The following is an 18,447-nucleotide window of genomic DNA, read 5'->3' as shown; positions in this document are numbered from 1 at the left end:
TAGCTAATCTGACTGTTTTTCGGAGAGCAGGGGAGAGCATTTCAATTCATTCATTTCTATACATGTCTTAACATTTTATTTCAGTCTTCCCTTTTAAGATTTATTGTATTAAAATAGCTCATAAAGGTGAGTTTTGCTGCGTGCAGAGGACACCAATGCTGTCTCTGTATCAGGGCTTAGTTTTCTTTATCAATACAAGCAGCTAATATTTGTTGAGGAACACAACATGTAGATTATATTAGTGATTAAATGTTGTCTCTAGCTACTAGAACCTTTACTTAAGTAAAAGTACCTATACCAACGTGTAAAACTTTACAAGGTGCTAAGTTGTCATTGGCAATGGAAAAAGTTACACAGTGGCTTCAGTATTCCCGTCTCACCCTTAATACTGACAAAACAGTGACCATGTATTTTTCAAACAAGCAGCGAAATACGGTTTTTCCAAACATTTATGTCAATGGACAAATGATAAAAAATGTAAATGAGTTCAAATATCTGGGTGTGATATTAGATCCCACTCTCACGTTCAACAACCATATCAAAAAAATGAGTCACACATTGAAATATAACTTATCAAATTTTAGACACACATCAGGAACTCATTAACAGTTGAAGCCTCTAAAACTTATTTCAATTCATTATTGTATGTCGTGTTGGTCTCAGGCAAGTACATCTGTCTTGAAACCCATCAGGTCACTCCACAAACAAGCCCTGAAAATCTTAGATAGAAAATTTAGTGTACAAAATAGTTCATAATGCTGCTCCTCCCCCACTGAAAAACTTTACTTTGTTAAACTCCGCTCTGAACACACTATCAGAGCCTCAAGATCTGTCTCAAGTGGAGACTGTAACATCCCTAAGCGTAGCTCTGCCTTTGCTCAATCCGCTTTCTCTTTTAAAGCCGTCAAATCATGGAACAATCTTCCAACTGTAGCATCTGACGTGCCACATGTTATGTGATGGCCTGGGTCTTTCATGATCAGTTAGGGGCCCAGGTCAAGGATAGATAAGCTAGGTGAAAGGTTGGATTCCATCTAGATTGTCTTTCTGTCACCTGTCACATTTTGTCTCAACGTTCACAAAAACAACCGAACTCTATATAGGCAGCTGTTGGAGCTGTTTTTCAGAGCAGTCCACATTGGCTTCGAACACTCTCCAGGCAATCTAGATGCTTGATTTGATGCTGTACTTCTTGTAATAAACCTTTTCTATATACAAGCAAGACGGTGTCAGTGGAGTCTCCTTCATCACCTTCACATCATCACTATTTAATGAACGACACAACCAACCTGAAACTTTGCACAGACTTCGTTTTTTCTCGTGAAGTCAAAAAATGGATCTTAAGGAATCAGACTTGTCAGCATTAATCTTAAGCCTAAATGATCTTACAACTTTGTTAAAGTGTGTAATATTTTAATACCTGCATGTTCTTATTTCCCTCTGTTATGAAATATGTTTTGTACCTGAGTGTTTGTGATGTGTGAGTGGGTGTGTGTACGCACGTGTATAGATGATTGTTTTGTTTTGTATGTTGACACTTTTGACCTTCTTATTGTCCTTACTCACCTGCCCAGGGGCTACGGATGGAAAGTAGCTAGTAAGCTAAATCCGGTACAATGCATCTCTTCTCATTCTGAGATTAATGTAATTTTGTACATTGCCCCTGATACAAATAAACTTATTAAACTATTAAACTAGAAAGGGTTCAATTCAAAATCCTACCGAACTAAAGGACAATAGTATTATTAGTGAAATATACTTTGGCCAGTTGTTCCCAACCTCGGGAGCAGGCACCCTCAAAGGGACACAATGTAAATTCAAAGAGGTCGTGAGGAGCCCCAAATTAATCCTGATTTTTTGTAAGGGTGTCGCAAAAAGGTTGTAAACTACTATTGGTTTGATCTTAAACAATGTGCGGTGTTTTATAAGCTTATTATATGTTTTAAAATGTTTATCTAAAAAGTAACTACAGCTGTCAAATGTATTTAATGCTTTAAAAAGTACAGTGTTTTCCTATGAAATGACTGTAGTAATCTAGCTTGCCGCACACACAGCATACAGCAGGTGGCGCTGTTCTCCTTTCACAATGGTTAGTGATTCGTCAGTGTACACGAAGAAGAAGATGCCGTTTGCAGTACCGGAAGTGTACTTGAAATTCGTGGACTTCTTCCTCCTCTCGCAGTTTGTTTCATCAGCCACGAGATTCCACTTTCACCTGACAGAAGAGTTTCTCTCCGGTGTTTCTGAAAGATGGGAGACCCTGTGAGCGAGTACACAGCCCGGCTGCAACAGCAGGTGAGCGGCTAGCTTGCTGGAGTTGTTGCTAATGCTAGCTTGCAGGCTAAATGCGTGTGTGAACACCGGTGACAGTGGGATAGCGACACACCGGTTACGCAGCGCCGAACTTCATTTAGCAAACTCTCAATTTCATGTCGTTGTGCCTGTTAGTTAAAATAACTTGATGACGTTATAAATAAACAGTGTATACCGGGTAGGTAGTCACTACTCTCGAATTCGGCTAACATCCCGTACACCATACACCACCTATTTTGTTTAAAAATCAACTTTAGCATTTGATTTACTGCCATTCGTGGCACATCATCGAGTGCGTGGATGTGGCTGTCAGGAGTATTTTCATCGACACAAAAAACGGGGTGTCGTTGCTTGCTAACTAATTTCGGCGCCGAATTTCCTAAAATATCATATTTATGCGCGAGTCTATTGAGAATGAAGAAAACACTATATTAGTAGATGATTAATGAAGTCTTGTGCAAGTTAGATCCTTTCCATAGAGAACAGTTTGTGCTCACACACAGCACACTGGCTCATTAACCAGCCAAATGAAACTGCAAGCTCCATGACACAGGGACATCGACACATCCTGTGCATTATGTTAAGTTTACAGGTGACTGTGTGGTCAGTATTTATGAAAGTGTTCTTTGGGGCCCTCTAGAGGTCCTCATCAGGATCCTGGGTGGCTGCTATGCAAGAAAAGAAAGTTGGTGTTATTATTTAGATATTAATCTGCTGTGGCATAATCTGGATTTCCTGGCTGAGGTTAAAGTTCACATGAATTTCAGAGACTCTGAAGCTTTGATGAAGCTTTTGGTTTCATTCTGATTTACTGATTATGAGGTGCTCTGAAGTTGTTATCAGAGTTCCTCCTGGCTGGTGTAATGCATTTAAACCCACATCATCCAGCTTTTTAAGCTACTTTTTTATATAAAATCCACTGTTGTAAATCACAGAAAGTACATCAGATTGACGAAAGTCACATGGAAATAGTCTATATTCCCAAAACAAAAGTAGAAGTGTGTTTCAGTTTCTTTTTCTGGTTACTGAATAATGACAGCATTGCAGTCAAAAAATGACCCCTGTTTATGGTTGTCATTAGATTACGGCCTGTTTCCGGAGTAAAACATTGACAACTTGTGTCTTATCATAGTTTTAGCTGGGAAACGTTAGCAATGATTATTGGAACAGTACAGATATAGCTGCTGTAAAACTGATGCTTTACTTTGTTGAGTCTCTGATAGGAAACTGTGTTTGTCAGTATTGTTTATTGACTTATTAAAGGCAGTGGGCTTCAAAGTCAGAGTGGGGCCCAGATCAGACAAAATCAAGATAGAATAATTAATATTAATAAACTTTGCTACACCTGCTATTATTGTCTGTCTTACATCTATCAGGGGGGTAATCATGGTCTAAATTTTGGAGCTACAGTTCCTGTAATTTGGAGGTTTTGAGGATGTGAACAGGAGGTGTTACATGTATGCTGCCATGGAGTCAGTTAGTTATTTGTGGGTTTCAGCCCCATTTGTTCACCTTTGTTTATCTCTAGGCAAATTGGCACCATCAAATGTATGCCAAGGTAGATGTTAGTAGGGCCCGACCGATATGGATTTTATGGGGCCGATGCTGATGCCGATATTATGGAATAAAAAAAATCTGATAACCGATATATCGGCCGATTAATTTTTTACATTTTTTAATTTAAAAAACCCCGAAATACCTGCTTTTGATGGTTTAAATATAGTCAAATACTCGTTACAAAGATATAAACTGAAGGAAGAACATTTTACTATTTTCAAATACTTTTATTGTCAGAAATTGTGTGGAACAAGCAGCATATGAACAATTTGAGCACAAAATAAATCAAAAATATGATGTGCAAAAAGGCAGTAAACCTCTGGGAAATAAAATAATCATGCAAAGTCTGTATGAGTTAAGACATTCACATGTATGTTCACAGCACCAGAGTTCTTCTTATTATTGCCAATTTAACAGAAGTAGGTTATAGTGCAAAAAGTAACAAGGACATCATTTCTAAGTAAAACACCAAATTCCCTGCATTTTATTCGTGATAAAAATATAAGTGTTAACATCGGCGTCAGTCAGCCAACTTTTGGCCGATTGCCAATTATTCTCTAATGGCTATAATCAGCTGATTAAATCGGCGGGCCGATAAATCGGTCGGGCCCTAGATGTTAGCACCTCGGACAACTATCACTGGATTGCTTAAATACTATCAGGCAAGTCCTGGGGTTAGAAGTGTCCATCTTTTCTCTATGATTTTTCAGCAGGGTATGGACATCAATCCTCGGGGGTACCATTATTGCTTCCATAAGCTGTGTGTCACAGCCTCTGCTGCTCCTTTAACTGCTGAATGTTTTGATAAGTGGGCTAAACTGCAGTAACTCACACTGGCATGTGCCTGTCCCTCACCTTGACAACCCCTGGTTTATGACATATGACGTTCTGACTACCAACGTGTTGAGAAATGTCCCCTTAGCTGTACCACAAGGTTCTGTATGTGGCCCTCTCTTATTTAGGCCTATTATTTATATTAATGACATATTTGGGATGTCCAAAAATTCGTTTTTTACTTTTAACCCAGCTGCATTCAGCTTGCAGTAGCTTTCACCCTCCACTGTATGAATGTCAGCTGAGTAGATGCTGTCCTTGGGAACCAGAACAAGCTCTTGCATCACAGGCAGAGTGTAACATCTCAAAGATCGAGTTGGTCTCACGAATCACAAATATAAACCTGTGTGTGTTTTCGTTCTTCAGGAGCGGGAGATCCGGAGTCTCTCTGCAGAGATTGAGAGTCTGAAAAACCCACAGAACCTGAGTCCATCTCCACGTCTGGATGAGCTGCGGGATGAGAACACCAAGCTGAAGTACCGCCTCAACGTCCTGAAGAGGGTGAGTAGTACAGCAGGTGTAAGATAGGGTGTAGTCTTTGCCTCGAATATGAGTACAGTAGAAGTCAGTTAATACACATGTCAGATTTTAACCAGTCACAATTGTTTTGTATGTATGTAGGTTTTTTGGTAGTGTAAAGTCAGACTGTCGAAGCATATTCAGCACATCCAATATATTTTCCTCTTGTTTCCTCTTCATGTATCATCGTTATATTAATGAAGCCGATGTGCTGTGTGTGCTCAGAGCCTGCAGGAGGACAGGACGACTCACTGCGGTAAATCAATGTTGAACATTAACCAACGGCTCCAGGAGATTTTCGGCGAGGCCATCCAGGCTTCCTGCCCCGAGCTGGACAACCCTCCACTGTCTGTCGCTCCCAACCAGCAGGCCAAGTTTGGAGACTACCAGTGCAACAGTGCCATGGCCATGGCCCAGGTGGGGCTGCCAAGTCTGTCTGTGGATCACAGAAAATTACTCTTTAATTGCGGCTAAATAGAAGTTTCTGTGAGTCTGCAGGTCCGGAGTTTGTTTAAATGTCTGACATTATACAAATTGCAGCCGTGAATTGTCTGTGAACACTATTTAAAAGACTGTCTTTAATAATGAAAGTCTAGTTTCAAGGCTTTACAAACATCTTCAGTGTTTTCTCAGAAAGGACCCATTTTTAACAACGCTGACGTTTCTTAGTGATCAGATAATATTTGGAAGCTTTTCATGGTAACAGTGCAGCGTTTAATATTGTTCTGTGGAGGCCAACTGCAGAATCAGCACAACCACTGCAGGATTCATCGTCTGTAAAAATCCAATACATCAAATTTGAAATTACACTTGTCAAAAAACTTACTACACACACACACTGTTGGCTGCCTGGCAGTTCAGAAAAACAAACGTCTTTCTGGGATGAAAACTGGGAAATTAGTTTTTTTTTTCTTAGTATAAGTTTATGTAACACATTTTAAGCCATATTGTGTCGTGCTGCAGATGCTGAAGGCGAAGGGAATGAAAATCAACCCACGGGAGATTGCAGAGAAGATCATCCAGAACCTTCCAGACAATGAACTCATCCAGAAAACCGAGATTGCAGGACCAGGTGCAAAACATCTCACTGTGATTCATTCTAATGATGGAAAACTTATGGACGCAGCATCACAGAGACATTTCCTCCCCGGGTTTTCCTCGCTGCTTCCTGTACTTTTTCTATTATCGCATACATATTTTAAATTTGCAGAATATTTTTGTTTGTGTTTATATTGAACATTATGATATTTAGGCAACGTAGACCGTTATAGAAATTCTGAAATTATTAAATTAATAAAACAAAATCAGAAAAAATACTGAGTTTAAACATAAAATCATTCATCATAGGAGGTTTTTTTGTATTTTCCATAAATTTAAACTTAAACATAAGCTTTGATAAACTTTTTATGAATTAATGGAACATTTTGCAAATAATATTTAAAAAGTGTCACAACAATTCAGTAGATTTGTTTGGATTTCATAGTAAATTATCACAATTGAAAATGCGACATTAAGCTACAGCCTAGCAGAAATGCACAACTTGACAGTTTCACTTCCAGATATACTGAGTACACAAACTGTTTTTGAAGAGATATAACAAGTAATATTGGACATAAGATAGCAATACGTATGTTCAGAATCCTTGCTGAAGCACCTCTAGTATCCGTCTGTACTCTGACTCACACTCATCGTCCCTTCTGATATATTTTTGTCTCTTCAGGGTTCATCAACATCCACCTGAAGAAGACGTTTGTGTCCAAAATGTTGAGCAACCTGCTGGTCAACGGAGTGCAGCCGCCCCCACTGGCCTCCAGGAAAAGGGTCGGTCACGCTCCCTCATGCAGCATGAAGCTAGATGTAGATACAAAGGGTTGTGAGCTGTTCTTCAGCTGCACCAGTTTTCTTACATCATACCCCTCCTCAACAGCAAAAAACAGATTTGTCATTAGTCAAACGTCTAACCCGAAAATGTGAATTATTGTGCGCTACTGTTGGTTAATGATGGAGCTAATTGTCAGGTTTATGTTTAGTCTTTACTCATTATTAGTTGCATCTGTGTGTGCCGCTCAGGTCATCCTGGATTTCTCCTCTCCCAACATTGCCAAAGAGATGCATGTGGGTCACCTGCGCTCCACCATCATCGGGGAAAGCATGAGTCGGCTGTTTGAGTTTCTGGGCCACGATGTTCTCAGGTCAGTTCGGTCGCTGCTCACAAAACCTGCTGCGTCTGAAACACGATCACACACTGTTATGCACATCACAGTACAGCATCCCTCTCTACTTTAAATTTGCGTTTCCCAGGATATCAAGGGACTGACCCACCCTACTGAGCCCTACGCTGCCTCTGATTAGGAAACACATATTTGTCAACAGTACTCACAGATATTAAAACGGAGCTTTGAGTTTGTTTGGCTGAGAAGGAACAGGACTAATAGTCTCCAGCACTGTTATTATCCCAGTGAGGCTGTAAGGTTCATTACACACCAAAAAAACTTTTGCATGAATGAAAAAAGGAGAGACATCTTTTCTTTTCTGCAAAAAACCCTTCTAAATTTGTCCTTGCTCAACCTAAAGCACAGCCAGTGTTAGCATGCTAACCACACCAGCAGTGAAACGTATGTTGATGAATATTTGACGTGAGGGTGTTACAGAAAATCTTTTTGGAGCTTCAGAGCTTCATTCCTTATTGTTAGAATTTAAATTCTTAATAAATACACGAATGCTGCGCAGCTTTTTTTTTTTTTTTTTTTTTAAATGTACTTGCATGTTTATTCATTCTGTCTAAACTTGGTATTTCTAACCGGTTGCAGATAAAGTTTAGGCTACTCTGATAGACTCTTGTGAGCCAAACATTTCCAGTACCTCCAGAATGTTGTAAAGTCGACCTTTATTTAAAAAAAAAGATAGATGTAATCACCTGCAAATTCCACAACATGTTTTTGTCTAACAAAATATTCAGCTTCACTCCATATTTGTTTGCAAATAACTGTCAAATAACTGTTTCCTGTCCCGCTTGTCGCACACAAAGAGAGGCATGCACCTGTATTAACAGGGCGCTCTAGCAGCAGTCTAACAGCAACATAAATGACATTTATTCATCAAAGAAAGTTGACTTAATAAAAGACTAACTCATTCATTCAGATGGAATCACCTTATTCAAATGGCAGATTTTGTCAAAGGATTTTAAAATGTTTTTTAGGGTGCTGACGTCATAAAATATGGCAACTGACATCCAAATCCTGATTCAAAAATCTCAGGTCATTCAGCCCTGGTTCACGTTAACTTAAAGGGATAGTGCACCCAAAAATTAAAATTCATACTCACCCATATGCCGATGGAGGCTCAGGTGAAGTTTCAGAGTCCTCACATCACTTGCAGAGATCCAAGGGGAGAGGAGGTAGCAGCACAACTCCACCTAATGGAGGCTGACGGCGCCCCAGATTCAAACGTCCAAAAACACATAATTGAAACCACAAAATATCTCCATACTGCTCGTCCGTAGTGATCCAAGTGTCCTGAAGCCCCGACATAAAAAGTTGTTTGGAAAAACCTCATTTGAACTCTGTTTTTAGCCTCATTGTAGCCTGCAGCTCTAACTGCCTAACTTGCGTGCAAGACCAGCGAAAGCACGTGAACACACATGAAGGCGGTGCCCATGTCTCATGGTCTCGCGCAAGCGCACACACACGTGAGCGCGGTGCACAGAGAGGCAGTCAGAGCTACAGGCTACAATGAGGCTAAAAACAGAGTTCAAATGAGGTTTTTCCAAACAACTTTTTATGTCGGGGCTTCAGGACACTTGGGTCACTACGGACGAGCAGTATGGAGATATTTTGTGGTTTCAATGATGTGTTTTTGGACGTTTGAATCTGGGGCGCCGTCCATTAGGTGGAGTTGTGTTGCTACCTCCTCTCCCCTTGGATCTCTGCTACCTGTATGCACGCTAACAATGACCTTGTAGCATGTTTAGCATGTGACGTTCATATAGTTATCGTGGTAACACTGGAGGTCGTGATTATCCACAATATTTTTCATGGAAATCTGATCAGTTTTCTTGATAACGTCTCTTGTACCAACATGTTGAATTGGAAATTTTGACATGGCAGTGGTGTTCATCATCAGGTGGTTATCACTGGGAGACACTGATCACTATCACTATCAAATATCATGCCAGTCACGTCAGTTATAGAGATGTCTTACTTGTAGAAGGTTCAAAATTAAGACCTAATCATGTAACGGCCTCAGAGGTATAAAGTAATGTAGTCATGTTTGACACTGCTTATGCCATTCTCAGGTTGAACCATGTGGGCGACTGGGGGACCCAGTTTGGGATGCTGATTGCCCACCTGCAGGATAAATTCCCAGACTACCTGACTACCTCACCGCCCATTGGTGACCTGCAGGCCTTCTACAAGGTCAGTTAAAACTCCATCTGTCTCCATCTCTCTGTTTTCCACTCCTGCTCCTTATTGTATCATGACCAAGGACTTTAAGTGCTCATATAGTCACACGTATTAGGTCTGCTACTAGTTAGCTGTATGTATTAACTATGAATATGTACATATTTGACTGTTTGGTTTATTTTCATGTACTCTTGGCGTGTCTGCAGTTTTCTCCATCATCTGTCATAGTTTTTATTTCATTGTTTGTGGATATATTTCATGCAGATTAATTTACAGTCTGCAGCTAAAGTTCACAAAGTGAATGAACGCCAAATCTAAACTTTTAGTTTTGACAGTAAATGTCAACTATAAAAAGTGATATTTTCAGTAAGTTGATGCAAAAATATTCTGTGGAGCATTATGCTCCTGCAGTGGAGCACTTGTATAGCACACTTTGCATATGTATATTGTGTGAATACATTATGTATAAAAGCAGAACATTATCTGTTCTTTCTGCTGTCGTCTTCCCTCATTTCTCTCCACACCTCATTTACTTCTTACATCATCCACCCTATTCTTTTTGGTCTTACGCGCTCTCATTTCTGCCTTTCCCCCCATCTTTTATCTCATCATCCTCTCTCAATCAGGAGTCGAAGAAGCGCTTTGACGAGGAGGAGGACTTTAAGAAGCGAGCGTACCAGTGTGTCGTCAGATTGCAGAGCAAAGAGCCCGACTTCATCAAAGCCTGGAAACTCATCTGCGATGTTTCCAGGAAAGGTAGAATGCACATGGATTTATCTGTTGATGAGGCTGTGATATTAAAGGAAGAGTCCTCACTAAACACACAATGATCCACTCAAGCTCATGCAGCGCAGCCACTGAACTCTTCTGACACGTTTTTAGTAAAGTGTGAAATTCTTATTTCTTATTTCTTATTTCCCCATGTTCTTGTGTCTAAATCACTAATGGGAGCAAAACTTTTTGAAATGAATGCTGCATTGAGAGAGCGCTCGAGCTGACAGCCGTGACACAAGCTGCATTGTAACTGTTTGGAGCAATAATGCACCGCCAATTTACATCAACTAAAGGTGCTTATTTTTGCCACTTACAGGCTCAGGCTGTTATTATAAGTGTCTGACAACATTATGGAAAGGATCCCTACAAAGACGGACGTTTTTGTTGAATAATTATGTCCTTTTTGTTTAATCAGAAACAGCCAGACCTACCAGACTCCATTTACACAGACAGTAATGTCGTCACTTTAAAACGCGCTTTATTCAAAGTTTGCAGAAACAAAATGAAACAGAAAAAAGCTGTCTGGGTTCTCTCTGGTTTGGTTGAAATAAACACTTTATTAACTCAGGTTAATGTGAAAATACACTGGCTCTATGCACGCTAAAATTAATGTGTATTTAAAAGGCATCTGAGGGGTTTGATGATGCCGATTTTGGGGCTGTTTACCTTTTACCTAGTTACCCTTTAACCCAGACTTGTTCACATTTTTGAAGGACTGTTGAAAAGTTCAGTTGTTTGCTTATTCCAGCTTTGTTTAGTTTGATTTAACTTTTTAAATTGGTCTCAAAACTGACACTTAGATGACGATCATGTGTGTTTCAGAGTTCCAGAAGGTTTATGACTGCCTGGACGTCAAGCTCACGGAGAGAGGAGAGTCGTACTACCAGGAAATGATGGCAAAGGTGGTGAAGGAGTTTGAGGACAAAGGTCAGTGTGCAGCAGGTCAAAGGTCACAGGAGGATAAATGAAAGTTATCACACTAAGGATGTTTCTCAGGAGGAACTGTTCGTTTTACTTCCAGTGTGGTTTATTCTTGCTTAATTTTAAAAATAAAAAGTGGTCTCCTTTTGAGTCCCTGTTGCCTCTGTACAACGTTCAAGTTGTGCCTCTGTGTACTTTGGTTGTTAAAGGCTTTGTGGAGCATTTTTGTACCAATAATATTTAATCCATGATACAAAATCCTCAATGTGGAACAGATTTCTTTGTATGTCTTTGAAATTGTAGTCTGCTGTTTCCTTGTGTGACCACCAGGTGGCAGTATTGTTGCATTAATGTCTTCCTCCAAATCCCCCTCCTGTGTTTGGTCTTTTTTTTTTTTTTTGCTTGTCCAACTTCTATGTTTTCCTGCACTTTCTTTATTCTCCATTTCACTCATTATCTCCTTTTTCCTCCTCTCCCCTCCCAATCGTACCCACATTATTACTCTGTCTCTTAACCATCGTTTATGTCATTTTACTTTCTCCCGTTTGATTTCCCTGTGTGCCCTCCTCATCTATTCATCCATCTTTCCTTTGCCTTTTGTTTCTTCCCTCTCTCTTCAGGCTTGGTGGAGATGGACGAGGGTCGTAAGATCGTCTTCGTCCCGGGTCAGTCCATCCCCCTCACCATCGTCAAGTCAGACGGCGGCTACACCTACGACACGTCGGACCTCGCAGCCATTAGGCAGCGGCTCTTCGATGAGAGAGGCGACATCCTCATCTACGTCGTCGACAGCGGGCAGGTGGGTGGACAGAGAGAGAAAGAAGATGGGGAAACATAGATGGAAGAGTTCATATAGAAGAGGAATGACAGAGTGAACAAATAGAGGAGCTAGAAAACAAAAAAGAAAACAAAGAAAGCTGGAAGTAAACAACAGCTAAAGTTTAGAATATCTAATAGGAAGCAGAGGGACCATTTGTCTCACAGCAGTTTTACTGTTCAGCTCGACTTCAAGAAGCAGAAACTCAGTGCTCTTTAGAGGTGACGAAGGAGGACGTCTGCTTAAATTCAGATTATTTGACTGTTGTGGCGTGGAAGACACATTATTATGTTTTTATGAATAAAATATGTCCCAGAATTTATTTAAACACAGGCACAACTTTTTTTTCCCAGAAAAACATTACCTTTGATCTAGTAAGAGCACAGATGAAGACCTTCTCAGTGTCTTTTGTTCCTTTTCTTGTGAGGCGTGAATAAATGCGGCATTCAGACTACCACTTAGAGTTCATCTAAAATCATTTGGTGCTTTATACACAAGTTGGAGCCTGAGAGCTTCACGAAGTCATCGTCTGTGTCGGAGACGGCGGGTTGGGCTTTGAAATGTTGATGAATGTTTATGAAGACAGACATCTTCAGCAGCAGCAGCAGCAGCGGCTGAAGCGAAAGGGAAGAAAGGAAGAGAGGGACAGGCTCACTGTCCGCGGTGTGAAACTGAAACTGTCGTCTGAGGAAACTTAATAAACCATGACCAGTAAATACAAGGCCGTGGTGACGGGATCTTAAACGTGTTGCAAAAACACAGAAAAGGATGAAGTGCAAGTTTTCACTTAGCGTGAGCAATACAGTATCTTAACATCTATTCTATTGATTTGTAAAAACATTGATGGTGTGCAGAGGAGATCAGGCCTACTGACTTTGGTGATCCCCCTGACGTTTCGTCCCGTTCCCAGCTGGTTCAGGACGGTCCCATCCTCCATCGCAGACCTTCTAACATCTTATTCTACACCCAGGTCCGTCTGGTCTTAAGCGCAGGGGTGATCGGGCCTTTGCTGTGTCTGCCCCCAAACTGTGGACCAGCAGCCATTTCCCAATTGGATCTGCCCCCTCCATTGACTCATTTAAGTCCAGACTCAAAGCCTACTTTTGTTCTTTAGCGTTTGCGTCCCCCTGATGTGGCCTTCCCTGACGCATGCCTGTGTGTGTTGTCTCTGAATGTGTGAGCTGTGCACCTGACAGTTATATTGCCTCTTATGTGTGTGGTTTTAGCATTTTATTCCATCTGAGCAGCACTTTAATCAACGTGAGTTGTTTTTAAATGTGCTTTATAGATAAATTTGAGTTGAGTTGAGAGTAAAGACTGTAGTCATGAACCTGTCAGAGTAAACAGGACTTAACTTTTAGTGTCTGAAAAAAAATCAGTTACACTCCTTGTCCTCACTTGCCTGATGAGAAATGAAGCTGTAATTCCTATTGGCCGACTGAGATTTTAGAACAGTGGACCTTTTATTTAGTTAAACAAACAACAAAATGTCTGATGAATGCGTTCAAAATAGCAGCAAAATACAGCGCCACTGACTTCAGACCAGGTTTTTGTTGGTCACAGGCGCAGTCACTTTGGGCTGTTTCGAAATAGCAGTATGTCAACAATGCACCTAAACTGCACGTCCATGAGCACAGCTGGGTGCAGGCTCAGAAAGCGACAACTGCGTTGGTCTGAAACTCGTAATAACAGTTGTGCTGCGCTGCATGCAGCTGTGACAGGTGTAAGACAGGGCCCTGAGACTTAAATGAAATTAAAGTCATTAAAGGTGTCTTAAAAGTTGCCACATAAAAATACAAAGTCTTCAAAATGTACAATGATATATGTACTTTATTGTTTGTGTCCGTTTCTGTGTGTGTGTGTGTGTGTGTGTGTGTGTGTGTGTTTGAACTCTGCAGCCGCTCAGGATTCAGTTTTGTTCCAGGCAGCTGTGACATATAGGAAGTCTTCTTTTAATCTGGGACGTACAACATGACATTTATGTTATATGTCACTGTATTTGTGCGTGTGTCTTCTCTTTCAGGGCACACACTTCCAGGTGGTGTTCGCTGCGGCTCAGATGATTGGCTGGTACGACCCCCAGGTGACCCGGGTGGAGCACGCAGGCTTTGGTGTGGTGCTGGGGGAAGACAAGTGAGTGTACAACACACAGAGCCGACTCTTTGTGACTGTCTGGATCTTTATAAGATGTTCTCTCTCTCCATCTTTTTATGATACTAAATGAACAAATACAAGAGTGGTATGGATCTTCTTAGCAGCCTCTCAGCAAGAAAGCAAATATACATATTTCCCAAATTGTCCCACATCCAAGCTGAATGGCTTTTTAAAGCATCCAGGCTGTTACATGAATCCAAAAATCAGTCAGTTCAGACTCTGGCAGTGAAACTCTTGACTCTGACCGTGTTGATACTGAGAGCACTGAAGGACCGAGTGGTGGAGCTGCACACAGACTAATAACAGTTTAACACAAATCCAAATTGCCGTCATCAGACCAACAAAGACCAGCAGCTCCTCTGAAGATGGAGACTTCTCCAACTCCACCACACTATAATCATCTGGATGTCCTTCACTGTATCTTTATCACCACTGCTTCATGTTTTTATTGCATTTATTATCATACATAAAAAACAAGAATTTTACTGCCCGACCGCATCCACAAATAAAAAGGAAAAATATACAGCCGCTGGTCCACAAACAGTACGCTCAGTGTTTGAACTGTTGGTTCAAACACAAGGATGCAGAGCTGTTATTACTCAGCATGTGGAGGTGCGGGAGGGAGCGGGAAAGTTGTGCAGTAGGTGGACAGCAGTAATTAAAAGTTGGACAGTGACAACATGAGATCGAATTGGAGAGACGCTTTCAGTTTGAACACAGAATAAACACAGACACACCGAGGTGACTTGAAAAAAAAAAAAAAACAGTGCAGACAAAGACCGGTGGCTGCTTCTTATCTTTTATCAAAAGTTAAAAGTTTAATGTGAACACACAACAAAGATTGCAACCAAGAAACTCCTGTTTTCTGACACACATTCTTTAGCAGTGTGAAAGTTAGTCAGTCTGAACACAACACACGTTAACACACTAAACTAGCCACTCATAATCATATGCAGTTTCATCGTGTGCTTGAAATACAAATTGGGAACAGTCAACTGGCTGAATGGCTGCTGATGAGAGCCAGTCGAACATACCACAACAACAACCGAAAGATGAAAGATGGCTTGTGTCAGAGTCAGACTTTAAGTGTTGAGACCAGGACTGAAGTTGTCTTAACTCCTAAAAACTCAGACTTGAGACGCAACTTGAGACTTTAAAATGCTGAAACCTTCAAAGGCAGAAGGCCACGCCCCCTTTCAGCCAATTAGCATGAACACAAACACACACTCTGGCTGAATCTAAATGTGCACCGTGCTGTGACGAGTTCACCGTCATCACGTAAAGTCAGTTCAGTTCAGTTCATGTATTGGTCTCCTTAGAGAAATTTGACTCTAGTCTGCAAGGGAAGAGACAGCAAGCCGCTGATAGACGATCCTCGAGACTGTTTTACTCGTTACCACGGAAACGTCCGAGCCAGGGTCACAATCATTTTAACAGCTGTCTGCTCATCTGTCCCTGCAGACAACAAGATATAAATCGCATGTATAGGGTTGTTTGGTGAGTGAAACAAAATACATTTCTGTGTAACATACAAACTGCAGACCATCACATACAGAGATGTTTGGAAATAAAGACCGGGCTATGACTAACCAGTTACATCAGAAGATTCTGTTTTTCTTCTGTTGTTTTTCGGCCTCTTTTCTAGCCTGTATATTTGGCATTACACTGCACAACCTTTGGGTTAGGCAGCAATAATACCATGCATTTTGATTACTCTCTGTAGCCTATATTTCTACATATGTCTGTATCATGATGTTGTTGAATATTATTTCTGGCGTACACAATTCAATTTTTGATTTAATAGTCAACAGTAACTGTTTTACATGTATATAAGTTTTGTTTTTTTAGTCGGCTATTACAAAAAAAACCTACCACGATACATCCGTATTGCAATGAATTGTGGGTGATTAAATCAGTGGAGTCTGCTGAAGTCTGCACCCTGAGCGGACTCTCTGGAAGTCTGCAGAAAGTCCGCTTTAGGCCCTTTATGGACCGGCTGAATTGTGAATTTGGACCGGTCTTAGCACTCCCAGACTTCCTGGCAACACGCCTGCAAAGTTTGTGAGTCTGCAAGTGAGGTGAAGTCCAGACGTTTGGATTCAGCCTCTCTCACACACACACACACACACACACACACACACACACACTCACTTGACCCCCTTGCCAAATTTCAGCCTCCGAGAGCAAAAACTGTGGCAGCCAAAGACCACAACCAATCAGCTAACTGACTGATGCAGCAAGCTATAGAGCTGCTGGTTGTAGCCTAGCATGGGATATGGCAGATATGGAAGGCAGAAGTTATGAAGCCACACACTTTGAATATGTTCTCATTGTCTTAGTTGTATAAAACAAAACACAGTTACTGTTTTGAAAAGAAAAATGATCGAATTGTGCTGTTTTAATTTGTGTTCCTAAATTTCAGCAATTACCTTGATGAGTTAAACATTATTATAATCGATAGAAATGATGAACAAAACCATGAAAGTAAGACACAAGTTGTAAGAATCCTTTAAAACCTGCTGAGCATGTTTGAGTTTTTTTATTTTCATGCTACAGACTCTCCCTCGGCTTTGGTTCGGTCTGCGTCATCATCCTTTTCTTTCTCTCCTTCACCCTTTACCTTATTTTCTCCTCTTCCTTGTCATTCTTCTCTTTCTTCCATCTACCCTTCTCAGCTCTGGTCTCCTACTTGCTCTCGTCCTCCGTCTGATTCTCCTTCTCTTCCTGTACTCCTCGTCACCGTCCTTCATTTCCTGCTGTGTCTTCCACGTCTTCATCTTCCCCATCACTTCCGCCACCTTCCTCTTCTTGTCTCCTCCCTTTATCGTCACTGTCATCTTCTTCCTCATCTTCTTCTCTTTGTCATTGTCTTTCTACTCCCTCTTCTCGCCCACCTTCACATCTTCTTCCTCCTCCTCCTCCTCCTTCTCTCTCTTCACTCCACTTCTCAGTCCCGGTTTATTTTCCCAAGCAGTTGCACGTACAGTCTGCGTACTACTGTATATCCCCTGTGTATTATTTATTCCCTTTTTATAGTAAGCAGTGATTACCGTGTGGCTGATAGGTGAGCAGGCTCTATAATTTGAACACTATCTGTCACACTGTTGTTTTTTCCCAATCAATCGTCCAGAGAAGAAGAGCCAAGCCCAGGCAGGAGGTTGATGTTACGCTTCGCAGAGGCCATAACTAAGTGCTGCTAAACGCCCCACAGTAACCTGAGGGGGCGTAAATTGGCCCCACAATGTCTGCGCTACTCCAAACTCCATTAGAAATTTATCATGCTGTTTTCATAATCGCTCATCCAGACAATAAGGGCTTAAAGCAGCCACTGGGGGAGATGTTATGGCTGCAAGTAAACAGAGGGAAAAAAGGGGGGTTATTAAATTTTTGGCTCATGTTCTGCTTGTATCTGATTTGGTTGATTGTACAAAATGTTGTGCCCCGAGGTGTCGGCAAGCAGAATCTAGTAGTTTGTTGTCGCAGTAACTATTGGCAGCAGAAAGTCAAACCTGAGTACCTGGAAAGTTCTGTGTGGGGATGTTGAGACGTCACAACACAAAAATACACTGCAAAGTCTCATAACCCTTTATTTTGTCTCTCTCTCTGTGATTTCAGAGTTCACTAGAAAGTTCTCACTTAACTTCTTGTCTTTGTTGCTCAGGAAGAAGTTTAAGACCCGGTCAGGAGACACGGTGAGACTGATGGACCTGCTGGAGGAGGGACTGAAGAGGTCCATGGACAAACTGAAGGAGAAGGAGAGAGACAAGGTGAGAGCATCTATCATTTCTTCAGCAACAAAGGCTGCTGATGGAGGAAATTAAGGGAGGAGAGAGACCATCCCTCTCTTCTCTCTTCATCACGTTGATGTCAGAATGTGTCTCATGCCTCACCACTGATTTACAAGAGGAGAGTGTGTTGTTTGGCGGCATTTCTTTGCATCATTTTGTGAGGACATGAAGTCCATACCCTTCACATGAGCTTTTACTTTTGAGCATCATAAAAAAGTTGAATTCTGCTGTAGGACACATTTGCTGTCTCATAAACTGAAAGAGAAAGGTGACATTGATAAAGGGCAAAAACACTGTACCTAATCTTCTCTTATCCTTCAGTGGTGTCCAGCCATGCAGACAGTTTTGGTTTTATTTGTCCTGTTAG

At 41.2% G+C, this 18,447-nt stretch overlaps 1 protein-coding gene across 1 annotated transcript in view; it reads left to right on the top strand.

The window, feature by feature from the left end:
- Positions 1-2,127: 2,127 nt before the first annotated feature.
- rars1 (arginyl-tRNA synthetase 1) overlaps positions 2,128-18,447 on the top strand; it is a 34,476-nt gene continuing 18,156 nt past the window's right edge. The window contains exons 1-12 of the mRNA XM_049591365.1: positions 2,128-2,295; positions 5,071-5,205; positions 5,449-5,640; positions 6,187-6,295; positions 6,944-7,044; positions 7,294-7,415; positions 9,518-9,638; positions 10,253-10,382; positions 11,223-11,327; positions 11,942-12,120; positions 14,162-14,271; positions 17,954-18,059. Of these exons, the coding sequence (XP_049447322.1) occupies positions 2,251-2,295; positions 5,071-5,205; positions 5,449-5,640; positions 6,187-6,295; positions 6,944-7,044; positions 7,294-7,415; positions 9,518-9,638; positions 10,253-10,382; positions 11,223-11,327; positions 11,942-12,120; positions 14,162-14,271; positions 17,954-18,059 (1,455 nt within the window). The 5' untranslated portion in view covers positions 2,128-2,250. The remainder of the gene's footprint in view (positions 2,296-5,070; positions 5,206-5,448; positions 5,641-6,186; positions 6,296-6,943; positions 7,045-7,293; positions 7,416-9,517; positions 9,639-10,252; positions 10,383-11,222; positions 11,328-11,941; positions 12,121-14,161; positions 14,272-17,953; positions 18,060-18,447) is intronic.

The sequence above is a fragment of the Epinephelus fuscoguttatus genome, linkage group LG12, assembly GCF_011397635.1.
Source record: "Epinephelus fuscoguttatus linkage group LG12, E.fuscoguttatus.final_Chr_v1".
NCBI lineage: Eukaryota > Metazoa > Chordata > Actinopteri > Perciformes > Serranidae > Epinephelus > Epinephelus fuscoguttatus.
The sequence above is the reverse complement of the archived record's forward strand: the minus strand, read 5'-3'. Positions and strand labels throughout refer to the sequence as shown.